The sequence below is a fragment of the Vipera berus genome (assembly GCF_964194415.1).
Source record: "Vipera berus genome assembly, chromosome: 3".
NCBI classification, from domain to species: domain Eukaryota; kingdom Metazoa; phylum Chordata; class Lepidosauria; order Squamata; family Viperidae; genus Vipera; species Vipera berus.
This window is the reverse complement of record NC_138204.1, coordinates 94,097,186-94,119,449: the sequence shown is the minus strand read 5'-3', so window position 1 is coordinate 94,119,449 and position 22,264 is coordinate 94,097,186. Positions and strand designations below refer to the sequence as shown.

Here is a 22,264-nt window from a genome sequence, read left to right as displayed (position 1 = left end):
GTGGCAAGAAAGGTTGTGAAATGGGATAAAACTCACTTAACAACTGTCTTGTTTAGCAACAGAAATTTTGGGATCAATTATGGTCGTAAACCGAGGGCTACCACCAGTATAAATCCCAGCCAGAAGCATAATACCAGTCTGCATTACATTCAGTTAATGTTGCAAATAAAATCAATCCATGTGAAGGAAAAATATGAAGGAAAAATTTTAAAATATAGGTGTATGAATAAAAAGCAAGGCACATATTTCAATATAATAGTTTAATATGAGTTTTGCACAGCATTTTAAATATATACAAAGACAGTTACGTTATAAAGAAAACACATTTTATTACTCCTATAAATTCTGACTATATGCAAAATTTTTATAATTTAACTTTAATGCAAGAGACATTTTACATACATATAGTATATGTGCAAATGTTTGTGGAAAACATAGGCAGGACATGATTATGAATACAATTACACAGTCAAACTTCAATCAATCTTTCCCCACTATGAAAGCCAACGTTTTTGCTTTCAAACTGTATATGCACTATAAAAAGAACAACTGAGGGAAGGACTATTCAGAAACTTATCTCCCTCCTTTAAAAAAAAATACTAGTCCCTGAGATGACAAAAATGTATGTGGAGGTATTTAAATCACTGTATTGTCCCATCATATTTACCCCATGTATCACCTGGGATCCATATTGCTATGTATAATCTTTCCACCTTCCTTTTTAAAGCAATTTTCAATAAACCATTAAAAACCATGGCTAAAGGTTAAGGCAACCTCCAGTCTACCTTTCTATTGGGGTTAAGACATTACTACTAAATGGTAAAACATATGTGCATTGCACACTTGCTCACAAATCCATTTGCTGTATACTAGGCTCAATATGCTGTCAAGGAAAGTCTTACTGCAAACAGAGAACATATTCTTCTCTTATTAATACCGAATGGCACAACATTAATCTAAGTAACAATGCCCTCATTTTCCAGAGAAAGGGAAAAACCCTTGAATATAGTTGGCCTAGTTATAAGCAGTAAATAAAATAACTCTACCTCATTAGACATTCATAAATATAAGACCAGTGCTGAATTAAGTAATACGTCTTCTTTGATATGAGCTCAGAGATTTAAAATAAATTTACTGTGTTCCTGCAGAATGAATTGAATTTTGAACAGTAATTTTTTCTATCTAAATTTCATCTGCAATGAAAGCAAGACCAGGTTTTATATTTGTGGACCAAGGACCATTTTTCATGGCATTTTCCTCTATTTCTTTAGTGACAGAATTAAATTAAATCTACACAAAGCCATCGGTTCGTACAATATTTTACATGCAGTATATAGAGAAACACATGCATTTGCTTTTCCACATCCCAGAAAAGTAGTGGCAAGCATATGAGCCAATTGTGAATTGAATTTCAGTTCTCCTGAGATATTCATTTGTGACACCATTATATCAGGATATAGGAACTTTACAGTATGTAAATATAGCCTTCTGAACGATCCCAAATCTAAAGCAATAATTTATCCACAATCGATTCACATACTGTACAATCCAAGGTAAATGTGCCATTTATACCCAATGTGAAGTTTCCCCTAGGTTTTCAAGGGTAGACCTAAGTTTATACTCCTTTTTTGGAACTGTTTTTCGCTTTGCAGAGTTTGCAGGTTCACCTCTTACAAGATGTTTTCCTTGAGACTGAGCATTAGGCATGCAACCATCCTGAAGGTGGAATGAATTTTGTCTCTCTTCAAGTTCAAAACTTATAATGAGTGATTGTGCTACACAGTTAAACTCATCCTGGTTCACCACTTGTGGGATTTCATGAAGAGGACAATCTTTTGAGCTACCAGGCAAAATAGGTGATGGACAGAGAGCTGTGAAATTCCCAGTTAGAGCGCAGATCTTTTTAATAAGAAATCTGAATGGACTTTTGTTTCCATAGGCACCTGCCGAAAATAACAGAGTAAATCAAGTCTAAAACAATTGAAAATTAAGGAGTTAAGTAACTTATGCGTTATCTGAAAAGAGACAAAAATAATTTATATTCTTTAGATTTAGATTTTTTAAGGAAAAAATGTATAAAAGGCACAATTATTAACTATAGAAATGACTATTTTTCAGGGCTGTAATTGTTCCAGTATTTGGAAATCAACTTAGGGCTCCCTCAAACATCAACCATAAAGTTATTTTTTTAAAAAAAAACACCTTCCAATAAATAATAATATGTAGAAGCTGTTCAACAGGCATCTATTTTGGTAAAGTTCACTTTTTAAGAAGGGTTTTTATGAAGCAGCTACATTTCTGGAAGGGAAATTAATAGGAACTGCTTGTATATATATCAGCAAACTAACTCAAGAATAAAAGAGCAAATCAGATAGAAATAGACTACAGTAATTGTGGAAATATATTCCTTGCAAATTGATCATAATGATAAATACATGGTGGTCATAGAATTGGGAACAAGTTACAGCTATCCAAAATTATTTGATACATGAGATTCCGAAATGTGAAAACACACCTAATTTGGAAATATTAGTTGAGATAATACTATGAGACAACAGTAAGGGAAAAAAAGATGAGGTCCAACCCAAATTAGCTCTTCCTGACAAAGGGACAAATTCACAAATTCATTTCAGTTTACTGGCTCATGACATACTGTCTTGACTGGAATCAAAGCCAGAGTGACACAAAGCAGTAAAAATGTTTAATCATCATCTGTTTTCTTATCTCATATTTCTTTTGCTATAAGACCAATGAAGCATACCTTTCAAGCATACTCTCTGTTTTCCCCCATTCCCATGTTCTTCCGTAGTTAAAGGATTTGCCATTGCCTGCGGGACACCCAGTTGGGGGAGGGTCCTTTCATGTCCCCCTTAAGTTGCCAACCAAAGCGGTACCCATTCATCTACATGCGGTCACTCACTTTTAAGCTGCTGGGTTGGCAGTGGCTGGAGAGTGTGATGGGAGCTCATTTTGCTCCTCAGCAGCAACGGGCCTCGAACGCGAGTTTGCTGATTGTCAGCCCTGCGTCCTAACGCTTGTGAGCCACCATGCTCCATCTACCTACTTACCAACCAACCAACCAACCAATGGCTGAATCGAGTCAAGTAAACTTTCATTTTATATGCTGCTACAATTAGAATTTACATTTTTATTTTGCCCTTCTTTTTCTTAACGATTCTGTGATGTAGGTGAGACAGGGAATTTGCCCCTTTTCCTAAGCTGACTTTCTAATTTTGGAATCTTCAGTGGGGTGCCATTAACTATCCATGTGTTTAATTTCTCTCTTAGAGCCCTCCATTTTGCTTGTATGCATCTAGGAGTTTTTAAAACCTAAGCTTCATCAGAAAATATTTTGCTTTGTGAACCTCTAAGTGAATTCAACTAACCAATAAATAATCTAACAGCACATGGTTTAAAAGCTGTGTCCCTGAGCTTCAAAAGTGGGGAAATTTAAAAGGAGTGAGGGGAGAAAACAATGCATACAGATATAATGGGAAAGCAAGACTGCATAGGTTTCTTGCAATGCTCTTCAAATGAAATGTATATAAATAGAACAATAGTTGACCAACCAAGCTAGGCCACAGAATGCTCCCTAAAGTTTTAATAGAGGTTAACGTTAGGCACACATAATGCACAAGCCATGTGTGTACACTCTTATGTGGCCACTGAGAATAATGGTGAGGAAGCTGCAGATGTTGTTAATCTACAATTCCCAGCAGCTTTAGCATACATAACTATCACCTATGTCAGGGGTAGGCAACCTTGGCTCTTTTATGACTCATGGACCTCAACTCCCAGAATTCCTGAGCCAGCTGGCTCAGGAATTGTGGGAGTTGAAGTCCACGAGTCATAAAAGAGCCAAGGTTGCCTACCCCTGACCTATGTGGTGCTGGGCCCTTTAGTATGGGAACATTTGGAGGTTCACTCCTACTTGACAATAGGACTAGCTACCATATATAGGTAGTTCCTAGGTTAAGAATGTCCAACTTAAGGACAAGCCCTAGATGTGAATGGGCTACCTATTACTAATAACGGTGTCCTTCTTCCAGCTGATGAAATGCTGAAGCTCCAGAATGCCTTCAGGAATACTGAGAAGAGGCTGTATATTTAAAATATGCAGCTTCCATGGTTCCTGAAAGCATTGGGTGGCTTTTGCCTCTTGTCAACTCAAGTAAGGAGAATACCCTTCATGTTTTTTAGTAATAGGCAGACCATTTGTAAACATAGGTTCCAATTTAAATACAAATTCAAGTTAAAAACAGAGTTCGGGAACGGAACTCATTCTTAACCCAAAGACTGCCTTTAAATAGAAGAGGAGATCAATCAAAATTGCTTTTGTATATTTGGTTTTGCTTTGTATCAGTAATTTGCACATCCAGCAACAAATCATATTTTTCATAAGATGCAGTGGATCAAAATGTCAAATCCAGTCTAAACATCTGGCTAACTGTGTAACCAACCATAATAATAATAATAATGGAGAAATCACAAAATACAAAAATCTGCACATAGAAGTAGAATGACTGTGGCAAAAGAAAGCAAAGACTATACCAATAGTAATTGGCACCTTGATACAATCCCAAAATATCTGGAGCAATACTTAATCACCAATTGACATTGACAAAATCACCATCAGTCAGTTACAAAAGGCAGTTTTACTTGGAACAGCTTATATCCTGCAATGATATCTTTAACACCATTAAACAATATACTGTATGCTTATCCCTGGTCCTTAGGAAGGATACAATAGATGGATTAAAATGCCAAATCCAATCTAAACATCTGGCTGACTATGCTACCAACTATAATGATTATAATAGTCAATTTCCATCACAACAAAATAAAGAATCCCTGCATCGGTTCTTACAACTTTGTGGCCATATTTTCAAAATGATTTTGCGAGATAATAAAAGTAAATACCTTCTAATAAATGAATAATCATCTGGTGGACTTGATCTAAGCAATGTTGTAATTCCAAGAATTCAGTAGCTTTATCATGTGCCTTCTTTAATTCTTGGTCAACAGATTTTTCTTCTTTTAATAGACTTACTATTTCATTCTGTTAATACAAATAAAAAAAATTCAAAAAACACTTTTGAAAAATAAGTTAGTATTTGAAAAACTACTTAAACTGGTAAATATCAGTAAGATAGATAACTATTGTTATTTCTTACTGTGGGCACATTGCCACACATTAAAAATGAAATTTAGTGGCTTGCTCTCAAAGTGTACACATACATAACACACATTTAAACATACTATAAACAACACATGGATAGACCTACACCCTTACTTATAAATAATATATAAATATTAATCACTGTCCATCTTGAATACATAGCGGAAGGAGGAAGCTTGAATGTTCACAAGGTTAACACTGTATGGAACAAAACTGTGGCCGAATCTGGGTGTTCTGCTTTGGATACCACGGAGCCTCCTCCCAGAAGGTAACAAGGAAAATCAGTTGTGAAGAGAATAGTGTAAGAGAGTAGTGTAATGCAGGGATCCCCAACCCCCGGTCTGTGGACTGGTACCGAGCTGCGGCATGCCAACAACCAGGCCACACAAACAAGCAAAGCCCCACCTGTGGGATGCAGGCAGCACACAAAACCACACTCTCCAGTCCGTGGAAAAACCTTTCTCCACAGAACCGGTCCCTGGTGTCCAAAGGTTTGGGGACCTCTGGTGTAATGCACTAAATAAAGCTTCTGTGGCCATTTCATTTACACTTAAAAGCTATAAGGCAAAAACAAAAATAATGCTGGAAAATGAATATGTCATTATGCACATGTCAAAAATATTGTGAAAAGTTATATTCCAACAGTATAGTGATTAAGAAAATTTCATTTCAAATTGTGATGAAAAATGTAAAACAGGTAGTCCTCGATTTACAACCCCAACTGAGCCTAAAAATTTTTGTTGCTAAGTGAAATATTTGTTAAGTGAATTTTCCCTCATTTTACAACCTTTGATGCCATGGTTGTTAAATGAATCACTGCAGTCATTAAGTTAGTAACACGGTTAAACGAATCTAGCTTCCCCATTGACTTTGCTTGTCAGAAGGTTGCAAAAAGGGATCATATGACCCTGGGACACTGCAGCCGTCATAACTATGAGTCAGTTGTTAACTGTTCAAATTTTGATCACATGACCATGGGGATGCTGCAACCATTGTAGGTAAGTGTGAAAAATGGTTATGTCACTTTTTTCAGTGCTGTTGTAACTTTGAATGGTCACTAATGAATAGTTGTAAGTTGAGGACTACCTATAGTTCTTACTTACTTTTTTACACTCAGACATGATCTCTTCAAGGTGTTTAGCCAATTCAATCGCTTTATTCTTCATTTGATTCTGAACCTGAAAAGAAAATATTAAGGAGTTAGTATTTGAGCAATTAAAGCAGCCCTTCTTTAATGTGAGTTTTAAAACAGCTGCATTGGTTTTCAGCTGCTCTAACACATATCAGAGAGGTATTGGGCTTGTGCAAGGTTCAAAGCAGTTCTTCCAAATAATTTTGCAAGCCTGTACCGCCCAGCCCCAGAAATTGAAAACTTCCTAGAGGAACTGCAAAAGAGGAGGGTACAATTAATACATAAATTAAATAAATCAATCTGTAACCCTTTGTTAGGCAAGTCACGATATATGAACACTTCATAAGGGGAGGCTACATACACTACAGACTGTGCACTCAAACATCACTCACAGATTGGTCTCTCCACACGTCATCCTTTGTGAAGCGTGCAAACCAACGTCTACATTTCCTGCATCGGATGAGGAGAGCGCATCTTTCTCCTTCTGTCCTGGCTACTTTTTATAGAGGCACGATTGAGAGCATTTTAACAAACTGTGTCACTGTCTGGTTTGACGGCAGCAGTGCCTCAGATAAAGTCCATACAAAAAGTGGTAAGAACAGCCGAGAAGATCATAGGAAGTTCGCTTCCTGATATTTAGGATGCTGCTTGTAAGCACTATGTGCTTAGAGCTGAAATCATTGTTAGAGACCCCCACACACCCACTTTACAATCTGTTTCTGTTGCTCCACTCTGGGAGGAGGCTTCAAAATATTTCTAGCAGGACTACCCGATTCTGTAACAGCTTTGTTCCCTATGCCATCCATCTGGTACTCGCAGGTTTTTCGTGCCATGTACATGTATCATCTAAACTAGACTATGTTGTTTTTCTATGTCATTATAATATATGTGGGTATATTTATTTATTTATTTTAATTCCATTTATATCCCGCCCTTCTCCGAAGACTCAGGGTGGCTTTACAAACTTGCATAATTCTTTATTTATTTTTGTCATATTTATGTGTATTGGAGGTGGTGACCCTTTGAGAGCTGAATGGAACGAAATTTCATTTTAATGTATGCTGATTAATGTACATTCAAGTGACAATAAAGTTATTATTCTATTCTATTCTATTCTATTCATATTAAGTGAATAAGGAGAAAAAAAGCCATTTACAGCTGCAATTCATCCTGAGAAAAGGATCATACACAACTTAGCATGTATGAAAAGGCTATGGCTTTAAATTCAATAATTCATAAAAACACAAAGTAGTAGGATAGTGATTAAAACAGTTTTTCTGGAACTTAAATTTATCATAACTACAACTATGTATCATTTAAAATTTACCTTAATCTATATGTTTTTGCATGGTGTAACAGATGGCATAGTAAGGCAAAAGAAATTCCTATAAAGAATTACTTATGAAGGTACAGTTGTGTATACGAGAGCCGCTAACATATTCTAGAAATTCTCAATAAAATCAAGGTGAAGCTTGTCAAATTTAAATTTGTGAAGACTTAAAAAAACACTTTGCCCAAGATGTTGAAAAAATAATAATTTTATTTCCACATTACCTCATTCTGTGGGTACCATTTTGAGAATTCCTTCTGCATTGTCCTGCATGTTTTTTGTATATAATCTAAAAGGCATCTCAGTCCCAAGTCTATTCCATCACAGATATCTGGTATGAACTGTTTCCAACACAAAGAAAGACAAAATAAAAATACAAGTAAAAACTCAATTATAGTTTTCTAATGGCAATGAATGCTTAGCATGGTTAATAATTCAATACGCATACATTCAAACATCATGGCTATTTGAGAGAACCATCTTTTAAAAAATTATTTGTTACATTTCTATGCCACAATCAAAAAGGTAAGCAACATAATCCAACATCATGAAACATAAATGGAAAAATAAATAAAACTTCTGAGGTAAATAATAAGTGGTTATAAGGGGGGGAAAACCAAAACCAACATCCTTTCTAAAACAACATACAACAATCTAGCTGTACATCATATCCCTTTAAACCAAAGAAGTTCTGTCTTAACCAGCTTCCAGAACACAAGAATTCCACCTGTTGGATTCAACTCCGAGTCCCAGCCCAGACTTAATGGAAGCAAAAGACCTACGATAGTTTTCCTGTGATATGCGCATAGGGCAAGTCAATTCTGGCTGAAGATGGAAAATCTGCAGGTATCTTGGCACTACAGGTACTCAACTTACAACTGTAAATGAGTCTGGAATTATGGTTGTAAGTTATACCAGTCATAAAGAGTCCCGGTCGCACAGTGGTTAGAATACAATATTGCAGGCAAACTCTGCCCATAGCCTGGAGTTCGGTCCTGATGAGGCTCAAGGTTGACTCAGCCTTCCATTCTTCCAAGGTTGGTAAAATGAGGACTCAGATTGTTAGGGGCAATATGCTGGCATAAACTACCCAGATAGTGCTGGGTGGATCACCATGCCCAATTTTACAAACTTATTTTTGTGCTCATTAAGCAAACAAAGCAGTTATTAACAAATCCATTTTTCACAATGAGCAGTTTTTGCTGGAAAACCAAAGTATATGCTGATTTCCAGCAAAAAAATGTTGTAAATCATGGCAATGTGATTGTGGGAGACTGCAAATGACTATAAATGCAGGCTAGTTTCTGAGTGCCCAAAATGTGATGGGGGGAGGAGGGGTGGCTACAGAATCAGGATCATAAGTAGCCCTGGGGAGATCCGTTGCACTTCAAACTGTTACTACCTGTATACACATGCACACACACATAGGTAAAAGTAAAGGTTCCCCCGCACATGCGTGCTAGTCATTTCCAACTCTAGGGGCTGGTGCTCATCTCCGTTTCAAAGCCGAAGAGCCAGCGCTTGTCCAAGGACGTCTCCATGGTCATGTGGCCGGCATAACTAGACGCCAAAGGCACACGGAACACTGTTACCTTCCCACCATAGTGGTCCCTATTATTCTACCTGCATTTTTACATGCTTTCGAACTGCTAGGTTGGCAGAAGCTGGGACGAGTAACAGGCGCTCACTCTGCTACGCGGCACTCGGGATTTGACCTGCCAAACTGCCAACCTTCTGATCGACAAGCTCAGCGTCCTAACCCACTGAGCCACTGTGTCCCTTGGGCACACACACATACTGTACACATAAATACACACACCCTTACCTTACCTTTACATTGCTTTCATCCCCTCTGTTTCCATCTGCAAAACTTAGATCTGAGCCAGTCACTGCTGCCAAATGCCCTATGTATTTAGCAAGGTGTTTCAATATTTGCATTATTTTCTTCTCTGCCTCTGCTACTACTGACGACAAGTCTGCACAGCCACCCTGGAAGATAAACCTATAGCATGAGGAAATGTTTGCAGTTTGCATTTTCCTCATTCATCCCAATTTACAAGGTTAAAATAGCATAAACTAAATTTAAATTGATGAAGTGTTTAAATTCATTTAAACAGTACTTCCAGTACTGATATTTATAAGGGCCACCTGCAAGATCCCTTACCTGGAAGAGCAATTGCAGATATCCTCCCAAATGTTTTACGTCTTCCCTTAGTTCATCGGAAATTTTTACAAATTCATTATTTTTTTGGAAATTCTTCAGCCACTGATTAGTCAGAACAACAAATTGTTGGAAAGCTGATGTAATTGCTATGCTGCAGGACTGAGCAGCTTGATCAACAGTGAAAACTAAACACAGAGATAAAATCCTCAATTAGAATGCAAATTGAGATTTGGGAAAAACTTAATAGCCCCTTATGTTTTAATTAATCCAATCCGATTTGTGTTTAATAAATAGAGCTTACAGTTCTCTGGATTTTCTTCAGCTTGTTCATAAGCTTTTGTCATAGCTTTGACTTGAATATATATTTTAATCAAAGTTTTTAAAAGAATTTGTGCCATGCTTTCTTGTTCTTCCTGAACCTGTCCCAGCATATCCAAAGCTGAACTTAGCAGTTCCTTACAAATGCCTGGTATAAATGATTCGGGAGAATCTGACATCAGTTTGGCCAATGTATCAGTTGCGCCTAGGATAAAAGAAAACTTGAGCATCATGACAGCAAGTACGATTTTCTTTACTTTTAATCAAGTTTTCCCTCTGCAAAACAAATAATTGTTTTTTTAAAAAATCCCTTGAAAGAGGGGAAAATATATCAAAGAAAACGTAAAATATACTTTTAAAAAACTTTTATAAAACTTCAAGGACTTTAATAGAAGGCCAATAAAATAAAAACAGTGATTAAAAACACTTTTTGAAGGGCAGAGCATTACAACACACATACCTGTTGCATATGAATTGTGCAGTTTCACCTTTATCTCAGACAAACAGCCAGAGATTCTCTTGCTCTTTCTCAGACTTCTACTTCTCCTAAAATTGTGCAAGAACCAAGTAAAAAAGATCATATTTAGTTTCCAGTAACACTTCTAAAAATGCCAACATTATTTCACAGTCTGCATTCCGAGGGTATCGACTTCATGCCAGTCTACTTTCATTCCTAAGGAGGTCGGCTTCGAGCCTCATACAAAGGTAGTGTCTTTAAGGCCTGCCTCCGTGCTAGAGATAGGAAAATTAGGATTCCTTTTAAACAAAAGCAAAGATGGAGAAGAGGACACAGGAAAAAACTGGGAACTGAGGTTGGAAGAGTGAGATTTACTGTCTTTCCCAAAACTGGAATCTAAGTAAGAGAACTAAGTAAATAAGTTCAGGAAAACTGAAGCTGAGAAACAGATATTTAGGTGAGGTTATTTCGCAAGAAATTGATTTGAACATTTAGCATGTGTTTTTTTCCTGTGTTTATGAGTACAATGTGTTATCTCCTGTTTTAAATTCAATTTCTCTGCACAAGCTTGGTTTTTGAACCCAGTCTTTCTATTCTTCAGACTGGGTATTAAGATTTTTTTAAGTAGATTTTTTCTGATCTATATTAATAAATTTGAAACTTCCCTCAACATTTTTTTTTAGATTCTGGCAGAATCTTCAACCGGAATAGGCCAGCAACATCTGGCAGGATAACATATTCTTTGATGAATTTTAAGTCAAGCTTTTATTCTTCTCATAATCTGAAGAGCTCCATGACTGTAATCTTAAAAGATGGACTGTCTGCATTTTTAATATTTAAAGTTTATAATTTGACCTTTTTGTTTCATTTCTTTACAGAATAAAGTTTGATTTTGTTTATTGTTAATGAGATTTCCCTCCCATGTAGGGAAAGAAAGGTTGAAACCTCTAGTCACATGCTTCTCCTTCTACTTATAACTTGGTCAGGAGGTAGTATTCTTAAAATTTCTTCCATTTTCAACCTTTTGATATTTTGATTGCCAGAAAGACAGCATTGTTGTGAGAGTTGTCTCACACACATTCTAGGGTTAGGGGCTGGCACCCCTAATAAAATAGGTAGTGGCAGTAGGAAGTAAGAAACTGTTTCTGCAAGCTAAGGCTATGGTGTAAAGACCCAGATTTTCGGGAATCTCTAGCCTTGCACTGGATGGGCTTATCCTTTCTATAATAATTAGAAACATCCTTTACTAAATGTAATGATCAATACTTATAGAATTGCTTCAGGAACATCATTGGCTTCCTTATAAAAAATTAAGCCTCTCAACAACAATATTGACATCTGTTTCCTCTTAGGGAATGCAGTTTTGTGACCTTGAGTCATAATCTGACCTAATCTGTTCTACTTACCTCCTGGTAGAATCGGAACAGTTGGATGCATTTGAAAAATCAGGTTCCCACTCATCAGTGGGATCATAAAAAATCTCATCAGCTCCCTCAGTGCTGTTCATCTGGAAAATAAAGGAATTTGTTTTCGTAAAGGTCGTTTCCACAGTTTAAGACTCAACTTGTACTAGGATATGATCACATGTTAAAATGCAGGCTCAACCTACTATTTTTAAAACTCATGCTCAAAATTCATATTCAAAATTCGTTACTTTTTCCACAAAGATTAAAGCCTACGGAAGAACATTTTTCACATATCATATTTCCAAATGTAGGCCTGCTCTTCACAGTATACTGTACATCAATAACTGATACTTAAAAGTAGCCATTGATTACTGAAGATAAGTACTGTACTTCAGCTAACATACCAAACCCGTACTAGCCCTCATAAAAAGTTCTTCTCTGCATTTTTTTTCCTTAAATGAGTTTGATCAGAGGTTCAGGTGATTTATAGGAACATAGAGACATTCCTTTCTTTGAAACTTAAGGAGCTTCTGGAAGTCAGGTGACCTTAACAAATCTAATAATTAGTAAAATAAAAAAGAAAAGTGCACACTGATATTATGGAAAGGTATGTGGGTATTGTTAGGCATATGGTGCTAGCCTACAATGTTGGGTTGAAAATATATTAACCATAATGCTATGTCTTTAAGTTGTTAATTGGCCAATGGGTGTGAAAGTGTTCTCATGGCCATAAGAGGAAGCTAGGAACGTAGCTTCTCTCTCTCTCTGAATTCACTGATCTCTACTATTACTGTTTTTGCTCTGCTGTTGGTTTACTACTGTTGTAAACCTGAACTGTGTATTGACCTCTGGACCGGTAAGAAGACTTTGTAGTTTGGATTACTCCTTGGACTGTTGCTATTGTCTATGACCTGGACTGTTTATTTTTGACTGTGCATTTTTGTTTTTACACCACCTCAAAGTAAAATACTTTTTGCTTTTTATAACTCAGTGTATTCTTGTGTGACTTTACTGCTCTCAGTACCATTCCTTGTCTGTGCAAACTCTTTGGTAGCACAAGGAGACCTCTGCACACTACAAATTCCTTAACACTGGTTATGGGCCCAGGCCTGTACTGAGAGTTAGTACACACAGTATTCCTAGCTGAGTTTGTATTTGGTGTAAAATGGCACAGGAACTGTTGTCAGGCATCTCCTGGATAACCCGGTTGGATGGGACAAACTATGTTTCCTGGTCCACAAAATGCTGCTTGCTTTTGCGCAAGGAAGGACTATGGGCTGTTGTAAATAACCCACCAGATACTACTGCTTGGGATCCAGATGACGAAGAGGATGCAAAGAAGTTAGACGACTTTAAACGAAGCAACGAGAAAGCTCTTTGCATTATTGGACTAACACTGAATGACCAGCAGCTTGTCCATATTCGTGGTGAGGAGTCTGCTGCTAGGTGTTGGGATGTTTTGCGAAGGCTTTATGTTCGTGACAGTGTGGGTGCACATATACACCTTACACGTAAGCTGTTTAGGGCTCGTCTGCAGAAGAATGGAGATATGCTGACCCATTTAAATTACATGAAGGCAACTTTTCAAGAGCTTCATGAAAAGGAGCTGATTTTTTCAGAGTTGCATCAGGTCTACATTATTCTGTCATCTTTGGATGAGAGTTATGATGAGTATGTTTCTTCTTTGGAAGTCCTGACCAGAGAGGAACTGACATTGACTAACATTACTGGGAGACTGCTGGAAGAGTCCAGAAGGAGGCGTGACAGAGACCAGCTGAGAGAGACACAGCCACGAGAGGAGCAGCAATTCACCACTGCTTACAACGTCAAGAAATGTTATTCTTGTGGGGCTAGAGGGCATATAGCCAAATTCTGTAGAAAGGGTAAAAAACAGAATGTGAATAGCAGTGGGAAGGCTAAGAAGGGCATTGGTTTGGCTATTTCTGGTGAACCAACATCCAGAAACAATGAATTGTGGGTTGTTGATAGTGGGGCTTCACAATGCATTACTAAAGTGAAAGAGAGGTTTGTTAATATGAAAAACAGCAACCAATATGTTTCACTGGCCAATGGTTGGAGGATGAAGGCCTCTGGTGAAGGTAATTCCTATTGTCCATGCATTGATGAACAGTTACCTATGTTATATATACCTAAACTAAGATTCAACCTGTTATCTGTAAGGGAATTGGTTAAAGTTGGGTTTGTGGTAACATTCAGAGGGGAGCAATGCACTATTGAGAGGAGTGGAACCTGTGTAACTGCTAATTTGAAAAATGGTTTATTCGTTCTCACAAGTAACCAGGTTAGTACAGTTAAAGCTAAATCAATATGTGAGAACAAGAAGCCACATGATGAATGTATACATTTATTGCATAGGCGGTTAGGGCATGTAAACTTTAACTCACTACGTAAAACAGTGGAATTAGTAGAGGGAGTTAAACTGAAGCCATGTAGTAAGTATTTGAATTGCAATGCCTGTAATCAGGAAAAGAGTAAGGCAAGTCCGGCAAACAGGATAAACAGCTTCAAAACAACTGTACCTTTGGAAGTTGTGTTTGCTGATTTAATTGGACCCATGAAACCAAGTTTAGGAGGGTCATGTTATATTTTAAGTATATTGGACCACTACTCTCGTTATGGTTTTTGTTATCTGCTTAAGTCAAAGGCAGACACTTTCCAACAATTTGCAAACTGGCTGAAGTTCGTGGAGAGAAAAACAAAGAGAAAGGTTCAGTGCATAATTACTGATAATGGTACTGAATTTACAAACAAGCGTTTTGTTGATATGCTACAATCAGCTGGCATTGAGCATAAACGTTCAGCCCCATATAGGCCTCAACATAATGCTTTTGTTGAGAGACGTGGGCAAACGTTACAAGCCATGATGAGAACCATGTTACAAGATTCTGGCTTAACAGATAGACTGTGGGGGGAGGCAGCAAAATGTGCAAACCATGTTCTGAATATAGTTGTTAATACTTCTACTGGTAAAATACCATATACTATATGGCATGGTAGAAGACCAAACCTTGATTACCTGCACACGTTTGGCACCCCAGCTTGGGTCCACATTCCTGCACAACTCAGGAGTAAAGGCCAACATAGGGCTAGGCAATTATACTTCGTAGGTTATGAAGCTAACCACAGATCCTATCGTTTCTGGGAACGAGGCACAACTAATGTATATAACAGTGCGAGTGCAAGATTCCTTGAGCACGTTGGTTGGGATAGGTTAGAGCAAGTAACTGTTAATACTGATCCTCTAGTGTTTGAGGACTCCTCTGATAACGTAACTAGTAATGATAATACATCTCCTGTAAATATAAAAGATGAAGAGGAGATAGGGGAGATAAAAGATGAATCAGAGGAAGAAAAGGAGCCAGAAATTCAAAGCCCTGTAATTCCTTGGCGTTCAACACGCATCAGACATCCACCTGATCGCTATGAAGCTAGTATATGTCAAGTTAATGTAGAGCCTTCTAACTATGATGAGATCAGGCATCATGGAAAGCTGCAATGAACAGGGAGTTGAAGTCTTAGACAGAAACTATTTTGCTATTCTCTACACACACACTCTGCACACTCCTTAACAGGTATCTCCAATTTGTTTCTCCATAGAAAAATGTCTTCTGAATGAGATTCAAGTGCTTACTTTTCTTTGCAAAAGTAAAAGGTCATTCACACTTCTCTCACTGATACTTCTGTGTCACATATAAAATGTTTAAGAGTCAGCTGAACGTTGTAAAACGCAGACTCGTTTCAAAGATAATGTCAAGCCCCATGGGCTTGCCATTTGAGGAAGTGGGGAGGGAGACTGCCGTGAGACTCCACGGCGTGGCGCCAGGCTGGTGATGATGCCGAACATCCGGGGAATCCCTCAGCTCGACTGAGGAACAGCTGAGAGGCTCCTCGGCACGGCGCTAGACTGGCAACGACGCCCAGGGAGTCCCTGGCTCAATTGCGGAGCAGCTGGCCAGCGCTGAAGCCCCAACAGCGGCAAACAGCAAGAACGGCACCCAGGGAAAAGAAGGGGGCAGTCCTACCTGAACCGCCACACCACTGAAATGCCGGGTGGCTGCACCGCCGACAAACAGCTGATCGGCACAGAACTGGATGCAGGGGACTGCATAGCAAGCCAGAGGAAGGAACCAGGGGCCGGTGTTACTGCTTTTGAAGATGCTAGCTGGATGCTGGCTAGCTGGATGGGGGTTGGAGCTGAAGGAACTGACTGTGTGTAAGGCGCTGGGAGAAAATCACTCCCAGCACTAAATGCTGGTCAGACCGTTCCTGTTTTGCCAGCTACCTTGTCAACCATCATTTGCCTTCTGTGGGGACCAGGGCTGGTAAGGACACTGACAGATAACTAATGGCTATCTATGTTAAAATATTTCTTCTGGATGTCAAAGCATGCTCTTATTTTTCTTGCACTTCTGCAGAGGCAAGCAATGAGAGGATACTCACGTTGGCAAATTCTGAAAGTTCCTCTCCCTCTCATTCATAAAAGCAGTAGGAAGCATTTCAGGCTTTTTTTTAGAAAAAACAAACCTCGTATGCTTCTTTCATTGCAGCCAGCTTGTCTTCAAATTTCTCAAGGCTCCAATATGTTGCAACACCCAGCCTGATGTTACGGACCTGCACTTGAAGGCCATTTTCTTGAGCCATGACATCATGTCTGATAAAAGAGCATAATAAACTTATTCCCAGAATATAAAGTGACAATCACCATCTGATGCACCATCCCTTTTATAATTGACAACTAGGGGGAAAGGTTGTATTTTATAGGTTGAATAGATAACAAATTATCTGTTTCAATTTCAGAATGAAACATTTTAAAAACAGCAAAAGATCCTTTGGTGTTATTTTTAGAAACTATTCAGACTACAAAGTCCACTCTGAAATATGGCTTTAATTTGATTGCTTAAAGGCAATCATCAAATTACAGTAATTAAAAGGAACAACTTCCAATATTTTAATCCAACAACATACCTACAAAAAACAGTGTGCTTGTCAAGTTTACTGCTGATTGTGTTGGCCTCTCTGAGCATCATAGACAGTTTCAAAGAATCCCAGTTTGGCTCTGCAAAATGTTTTTTGAAAAGGGTTATCAACTTTGGAAATTAAAGTAAAAATTCCTTATTTATAAGAGCACTAGCATATTATTTGTTGACCCCTTCTAAATTTTTCTAAGTTTTTTTAACCAATTATTTTTTATTCAACACATAATTTTTTTAAGGTTTTATATCTCTCTGGATATAAATAACTGTAAAGATGCAAATATTTTTCTGTATCCTTCCGTACACAGAGACAATTCTATCATTTCTTCTTTGAAATTCTCATGGTGTAGCAGATACAATATATTTTGTTTTTCCCATTATAAACAGAGGAAGGGGGCCTTCCCAGAGCTCTGCTAAAAAAAAACCACTTTTGTTACTTATTTAAAATGCATTAATATTTATTTATGGGCAACTACCAGACAGGTAATTTCATAACATTATAGCCATACCTTTATTCCTATTTCCCTGACTCTGCTGAAGAATTTCCACTTCTTGAGCAATTTTGTGCTTCTCAGCCTCCAGAGCTTCAAGAATTTTAACATGACGAACTGTATGATCTTCTAAAACCTAAAACAAAGTCAGGATATGGAGCCTTCTTGTAAAAGCTTTCAAAACCAGACGATGCATTATAATAGAATGGTGGGCTCACAAGAGAACAGATAGTTCTCCACTTATTATAATTTAAATTATTATTATAATTTGCAGACGACACCAAGCTGGCAGGAATAGCCAACACTCCAGAAGATAGGCTTAAGATATAGGAAGATCTGGACAGACTTGAACACTGGGCGCTATCTAACAAAATGAAATTCAATGATGAAAAAAGTAAGGCTCTACATTTAGGCAAGAAAAACCAAATGTACAGATATAGTATAGGGGGTACCTTGCTCAATAGTAGTAACTGTGAGAGGGATCTTGGAGTCCTAGTGGACAATCACTTAAATACGAGCCAGCAGTGTGCTGCAGCTGCCAAAAAAGCCAACAGTGCTAGGCTGCATTAACAGAGGGATAGAATCAAGATCACATGAAGTATTAATACCACTTTATAATGCCTTGGTAAGGCCACACTTGGAATACTGCATCCAGTTCTGGTCACCATGATATAAAAAAGATAAAAAAGGGGTGACATGATAGCAGTGTTCCAATATCTCAGGGGCTGCCACAAAGAAGAGGGAGTCAAGCTATTCTCCGAAGCACATGAAGGCTGGACAAGAAACAACGGATGGAAACTAATCAAGGAGAGAAGCAACCTAGAACTAAGGAGAAACTTCCTGACAGTTAGAATAATTAACCAGGGGAACAACCTGCCTCCAGAAGCAGTGAATGCTCCAATACTGGAAGTTTTTAAGAAGTGACTGGACAGCCATTTGTCTGAAATGGTATAGGGTTTCCTGTCTGAGCAGGGGGTTAGACTAGATGACCTTCAAGGTCCCTTCCAACATCAACATCATCATCATCATCATCATCATCATCATTATTATTCACAATTAAACCCAAAACTTTTATTGCTAAGCATGACAGTTGTTGAATCCTGCTCCATTTTACAACCTTTCTTGCAACAGTTTTTATGTGAATCTGGCATCTCCACTGACTTTGCTTGTTAGGACACAAAAGGTTGCCAAGCATCCAAATTTTGATCTCATGACCACAGAGATGCTACAAGATCATGAAAAACGGTCATAAGTCACTTTTCTCTGTGCCATTGTAACATTGAACGGTCACTAAGCAAATTGTTGTAAGTCAAGGACTACTTCTATGTCAAAAAAGTTGAGAAAATGGGTGGAGCCTCAATCGCACTGTCATGGCTGCAGTCTTGATTTTGACTACACCACCCGCTCAGGACACACATTCCACCGTGTAAGAACATTTTAGGGAAATGTTCCCTAAATATTTATGTGTATGACTGCCTCTCCTTAAGGGAGTCTGCCTGTCCCAGTACATTAGATAGGGTAGATGAACTCCAGGCCTTTTCCCTAAAATGCTCTTACATGGTGGGATCTCAGAGGCACACCTTCTCCGTCGCTACCTTAGCCTCTCGCCTGAGATTTGTGGGCAGTAGGGGCCTTATCCTCCAGGAGGTGTGAAGACCTGGCTCTTCTCCAAAGCACTGACATAGGATAGGCTTATGTTAGCAGTATAGATCGTTCTAGAACCTTGGCAAGAAGAGTATGGGGTTTTTTTATTACTGTGAGCTGCCTAGTAACACCATGTGAGATAGGTAGCCATATATGTTCTTCAGATAAATAAACAAATCTCTGATGGTGCATCATTTCAGATCTGAAGGCAAAAAGGTGTTTCAGAGAGGATAGTCATGCATATGTACCATCTGCCTCCAGCTCCTTACACCAAACCTCTATTTTCCTGAGATTGTACAACAGATGCAATGGGAAGGACAATGATCCCTAGAAAAGATCCAGCTGTTTAAGTTGAGAAAAGTGCTAGAGCAATACTCCCACACACCCCTGAACATCCTTTGTCCTTCTGAATCCAGAGTTGTTTAATTGTATTTCGTAGTTCCCTGTCTCCATCATTTCTCCTCGAAAAGAGGTTGACAACCAGCAAGAGACATATTCTGAGGAATATCAGTGTTGATGACCCCTTTTATCCAGCTTTATAAATTTCTAATACTAAAGAGTTTTACTGCTTTTAAAGTTTATTACAGTTATTATTCCTATTCTAAATGTAAGTTCCATTCGAAGACAGATGTGAGTCTTTGATTTGAGAAAGAAATAATTATTTGATGGTTCCATCCTTGAAATATCCTTAAATGTCATTAAGGAGTCCCAAGAAGTGTCCCTTCTCTGACATGGTGCCTGCCCCCTGGAATGGTATCTTCCCTGCATTCATATTCCCCTGTTCCCACCTCCCTTTGAAAGGAATCTTGAAAACAGGGGTTTTTCCGGAGGCCCTTTGATGAAGCTATTTTTCTTTTATTGTCTTGTATTATTGGATTTTGTTCTTTTTAAGATGTTATTCATTTAATCAAATTGTGCCATCTTCTTGGCTATTCTGTTATTGGGGGTAAAGAGTTCATTGAGTAAAGAGTCAATTAGTTGGGCAGCTCTAGAAATGTGAAAATTAATTAATTCAGTAGCACAGCAGCCAAGGGATTTCGGGGCTCCATGCCCTTTGGCTGAATTTCTTCTTGTTAGGGGACCCTAAATGGGCCAGAGGCCACCCTAAAAAGGCAGCAGAGAAGGAAGGAAGTCCCACGGACCACGGAGAGACAGCGGTCGACCCGACCAGTGCAGGAGAAGCCTTCCAGAAACCAACAGCAGAAAAGCTAGCCTAACTTCAGAATCTAGCCCAAGCTATAAGCAACCAAAGTCAAAAAGCACTATTTTAAGCTGATTGTAAACAGTGCGTTTGAATCTGGGTAAGATCATCGATTTTCTCTATCCTACTTATTAACTTTCCTGGGGGGGGAAATTCCCAAGAAGCAAAAAACCTCAGAACGTGAAGGAGGGGGATTTTTGTCACACCGTTTTACTAACGGAAGCGGCAAATTAAACATTTTATGGAGGACCAAAACACAGAAATGAAATGAAATGAATATAAAACCCAAATTTGGATAAGTTTGGAATTGTTGAATGGTTAAGATTCTCATTTTAAAGGCAATTTTCTATTTTGATAATTTAAAAAATAAACTGATGCTGACACCTAGTGGTGAATAAACACTATGACAGCTATGGCTTTTATACAGGACTTGGCAAAATCTGGAAAAAACTAATCTGTGCTTGTGACCATCAAAACTATAACAATAGAGAACAGCTGTGACTAAAAAAAGAAAACAATTTGGGTTGCAGACAAAGAGAGGATTATAAATTTCAGGAAACCTTTTTGAACCTTTTTGAATTACAAATATCTACTAAACTCTAACTTTAAAGCTATTTGCAGAGAAAAGAAAACCTCGATTCTTGACCACTATGGAAAATCGGAGTTGCAGAAAGAAGCACCGGTTTGAATATGGTTAAAGTAATAGAAAGATTTTGGATATGAATTTTACTTTAAGAGGAAGGAGTCCCTCAAATAACATAGTACTCTCTCTTCTCTTTTCTTATCTTATTTCTTGATATGAGTAATATAAAAGAGTTAGAATGGCTTATATATAAGGACATATTTTAGATATTTGAATGTGATTGATTTTAAGAAAATTACAATGGATTAAAAAATGTTTTGAATAAGAGTTAAAAGACCAGATGACTAGATTTATTAAATGGGATATTTAAAGATTAAATATATTCTTAGTTATGGTAAAAAAGAATGGAAAATTTTGGAAATAAATATATATTAGCTTAGGGGAAACATGGACTCTCAGTAGTATACTATCTTTTTAACCCTCTTTACTCTTGTTCTTCTTTTCTCTTTTTTTAGTCTTATTTACTCCTTAAGTAAGGTAAAAGTTATGGGATGGTTTACATGAGAAAAAATAGAATCAAATATTTAAATGTAATTAACTATGAATGATCTCTGGCGGGCTCGGGACAGGGGTTGTTCCTCTGTCCTAGTCCTATTAGACCTCTCAGCGGCTTTTGATACCATCGACCATGGTATCCTACTGCGGCGTCTCAGGGGGTTGGGAGTGGGAGGCACTGATTTGCGGTGGTTCTCCTCCTATCTCCTGGGCCGCTCGCAGTCGGTGTTGAGGGGAGGGCAGAGGTCCGCCCCGAGGCCTCTTGTTTGTGGAGTTCCTCAGGGGTCGGTTCTCTCGCCCCTCCTGTTCAACATCTATATGAAGCCGCTGGGTGAGATCATTCATGGTTTTGGGGTGGGGTATCATCAGTACGCTGATGATACCCAACTTTTCTTCTCCACCCCAAACCAACCCAGCGATGCCCTCGCCGTGATGTCCCGTTGCCTGGAAGCAGTCCGGGTCTGGATGGGGAGAAACAAGCTTCGTCTCAATCCTGCCAAGACTGAGTGGCTGTGCATACCGGCATCTCGGGTCAACCAGACTATTCCATCTTTAACGATGGGGGGTGAGGTGTTACCCCCCGTTGATAGGGCTCGCAACTTGGGCGTCCTCCTGGATTCGCAGCTCACTTTTGAAGACCATATAGAAGCTGTGACCAGGGGGGCTTTTGCCCAGGTTCGCCTGGTGCGCCAGTTGCGACCCTACCTGGACCGAGATGCCCTACACACAGTCACTCATGCGCTCGTGACCTCCCGTTTAGACTACTGCAACGCTCTCTACATGGGGCTGCCCTTGAGGACCACCTGGAGG

General features: G+C 38.5%; 1 protein-coding gene across 1 annotated transcript in view; it reads right to left on the bottom strand.

Moving 5' to 3' along the window:
• Positions 1 to 251: 251 nt before the first annotated feature.
• Positions 252 to 22,264, bottom strand: part of KIF14 (kinesin family member 14) — a 50,978-nt gene continuing 28,965 nt past the window's right edge. The window contains exons 18-29 of the mRNA XM_081323686.1: positions 17,490 to 17,607; positions 16,973 to 17,063; positions 16,532 to 16,658; positions 11,987 to 12,087; positions 10,584 to 10,669; positions 10,107 to 10,328; positions 9,806 to 9,990; positions 9,472 to 9,630; positions 7,866 to 7,982; positions 6,283 to 6,357; positions 4,921 to 5,059; positions 252 to 1,943 (exon numbers count right to left, since the gene is read on the bottom strand). Of these exons, the coding sequence (XP_081179812.1) occupies positions 1,567 to 1,943; positions 4,921 to 5,059; positions 6,283 to 6,357; positions 7,866 to 7,982; positions 9,472 to 9,630; positions 9,806 to 9,990; positions 10,107 to 10,328; positions 10,584 to 10,669; positions 11,987 to 12,087; positions 16,532 to 16,658; positions 16,973 to 17,063; positions 17,490 to 17,607 (1,797 nt within the window). The 3' untranslated portion in view covers positions 252 to 1,566. The remainder of the gene's footprint in view (positions 1,944 to 4,920; positions 5,060 to 6,282; positions 6,358 to 7,865; positions 7,983 to 9,471; positions 9,631 to 9,805; positions 9,991 to 10,106; positions 10,329 to 10,583; positions 10,670 to 11,986; positions 12,088 to 16,531; positions 16,659 to 16,972; positions 17,064 to 17,489; positions 17,608 to 22,264) is intronic.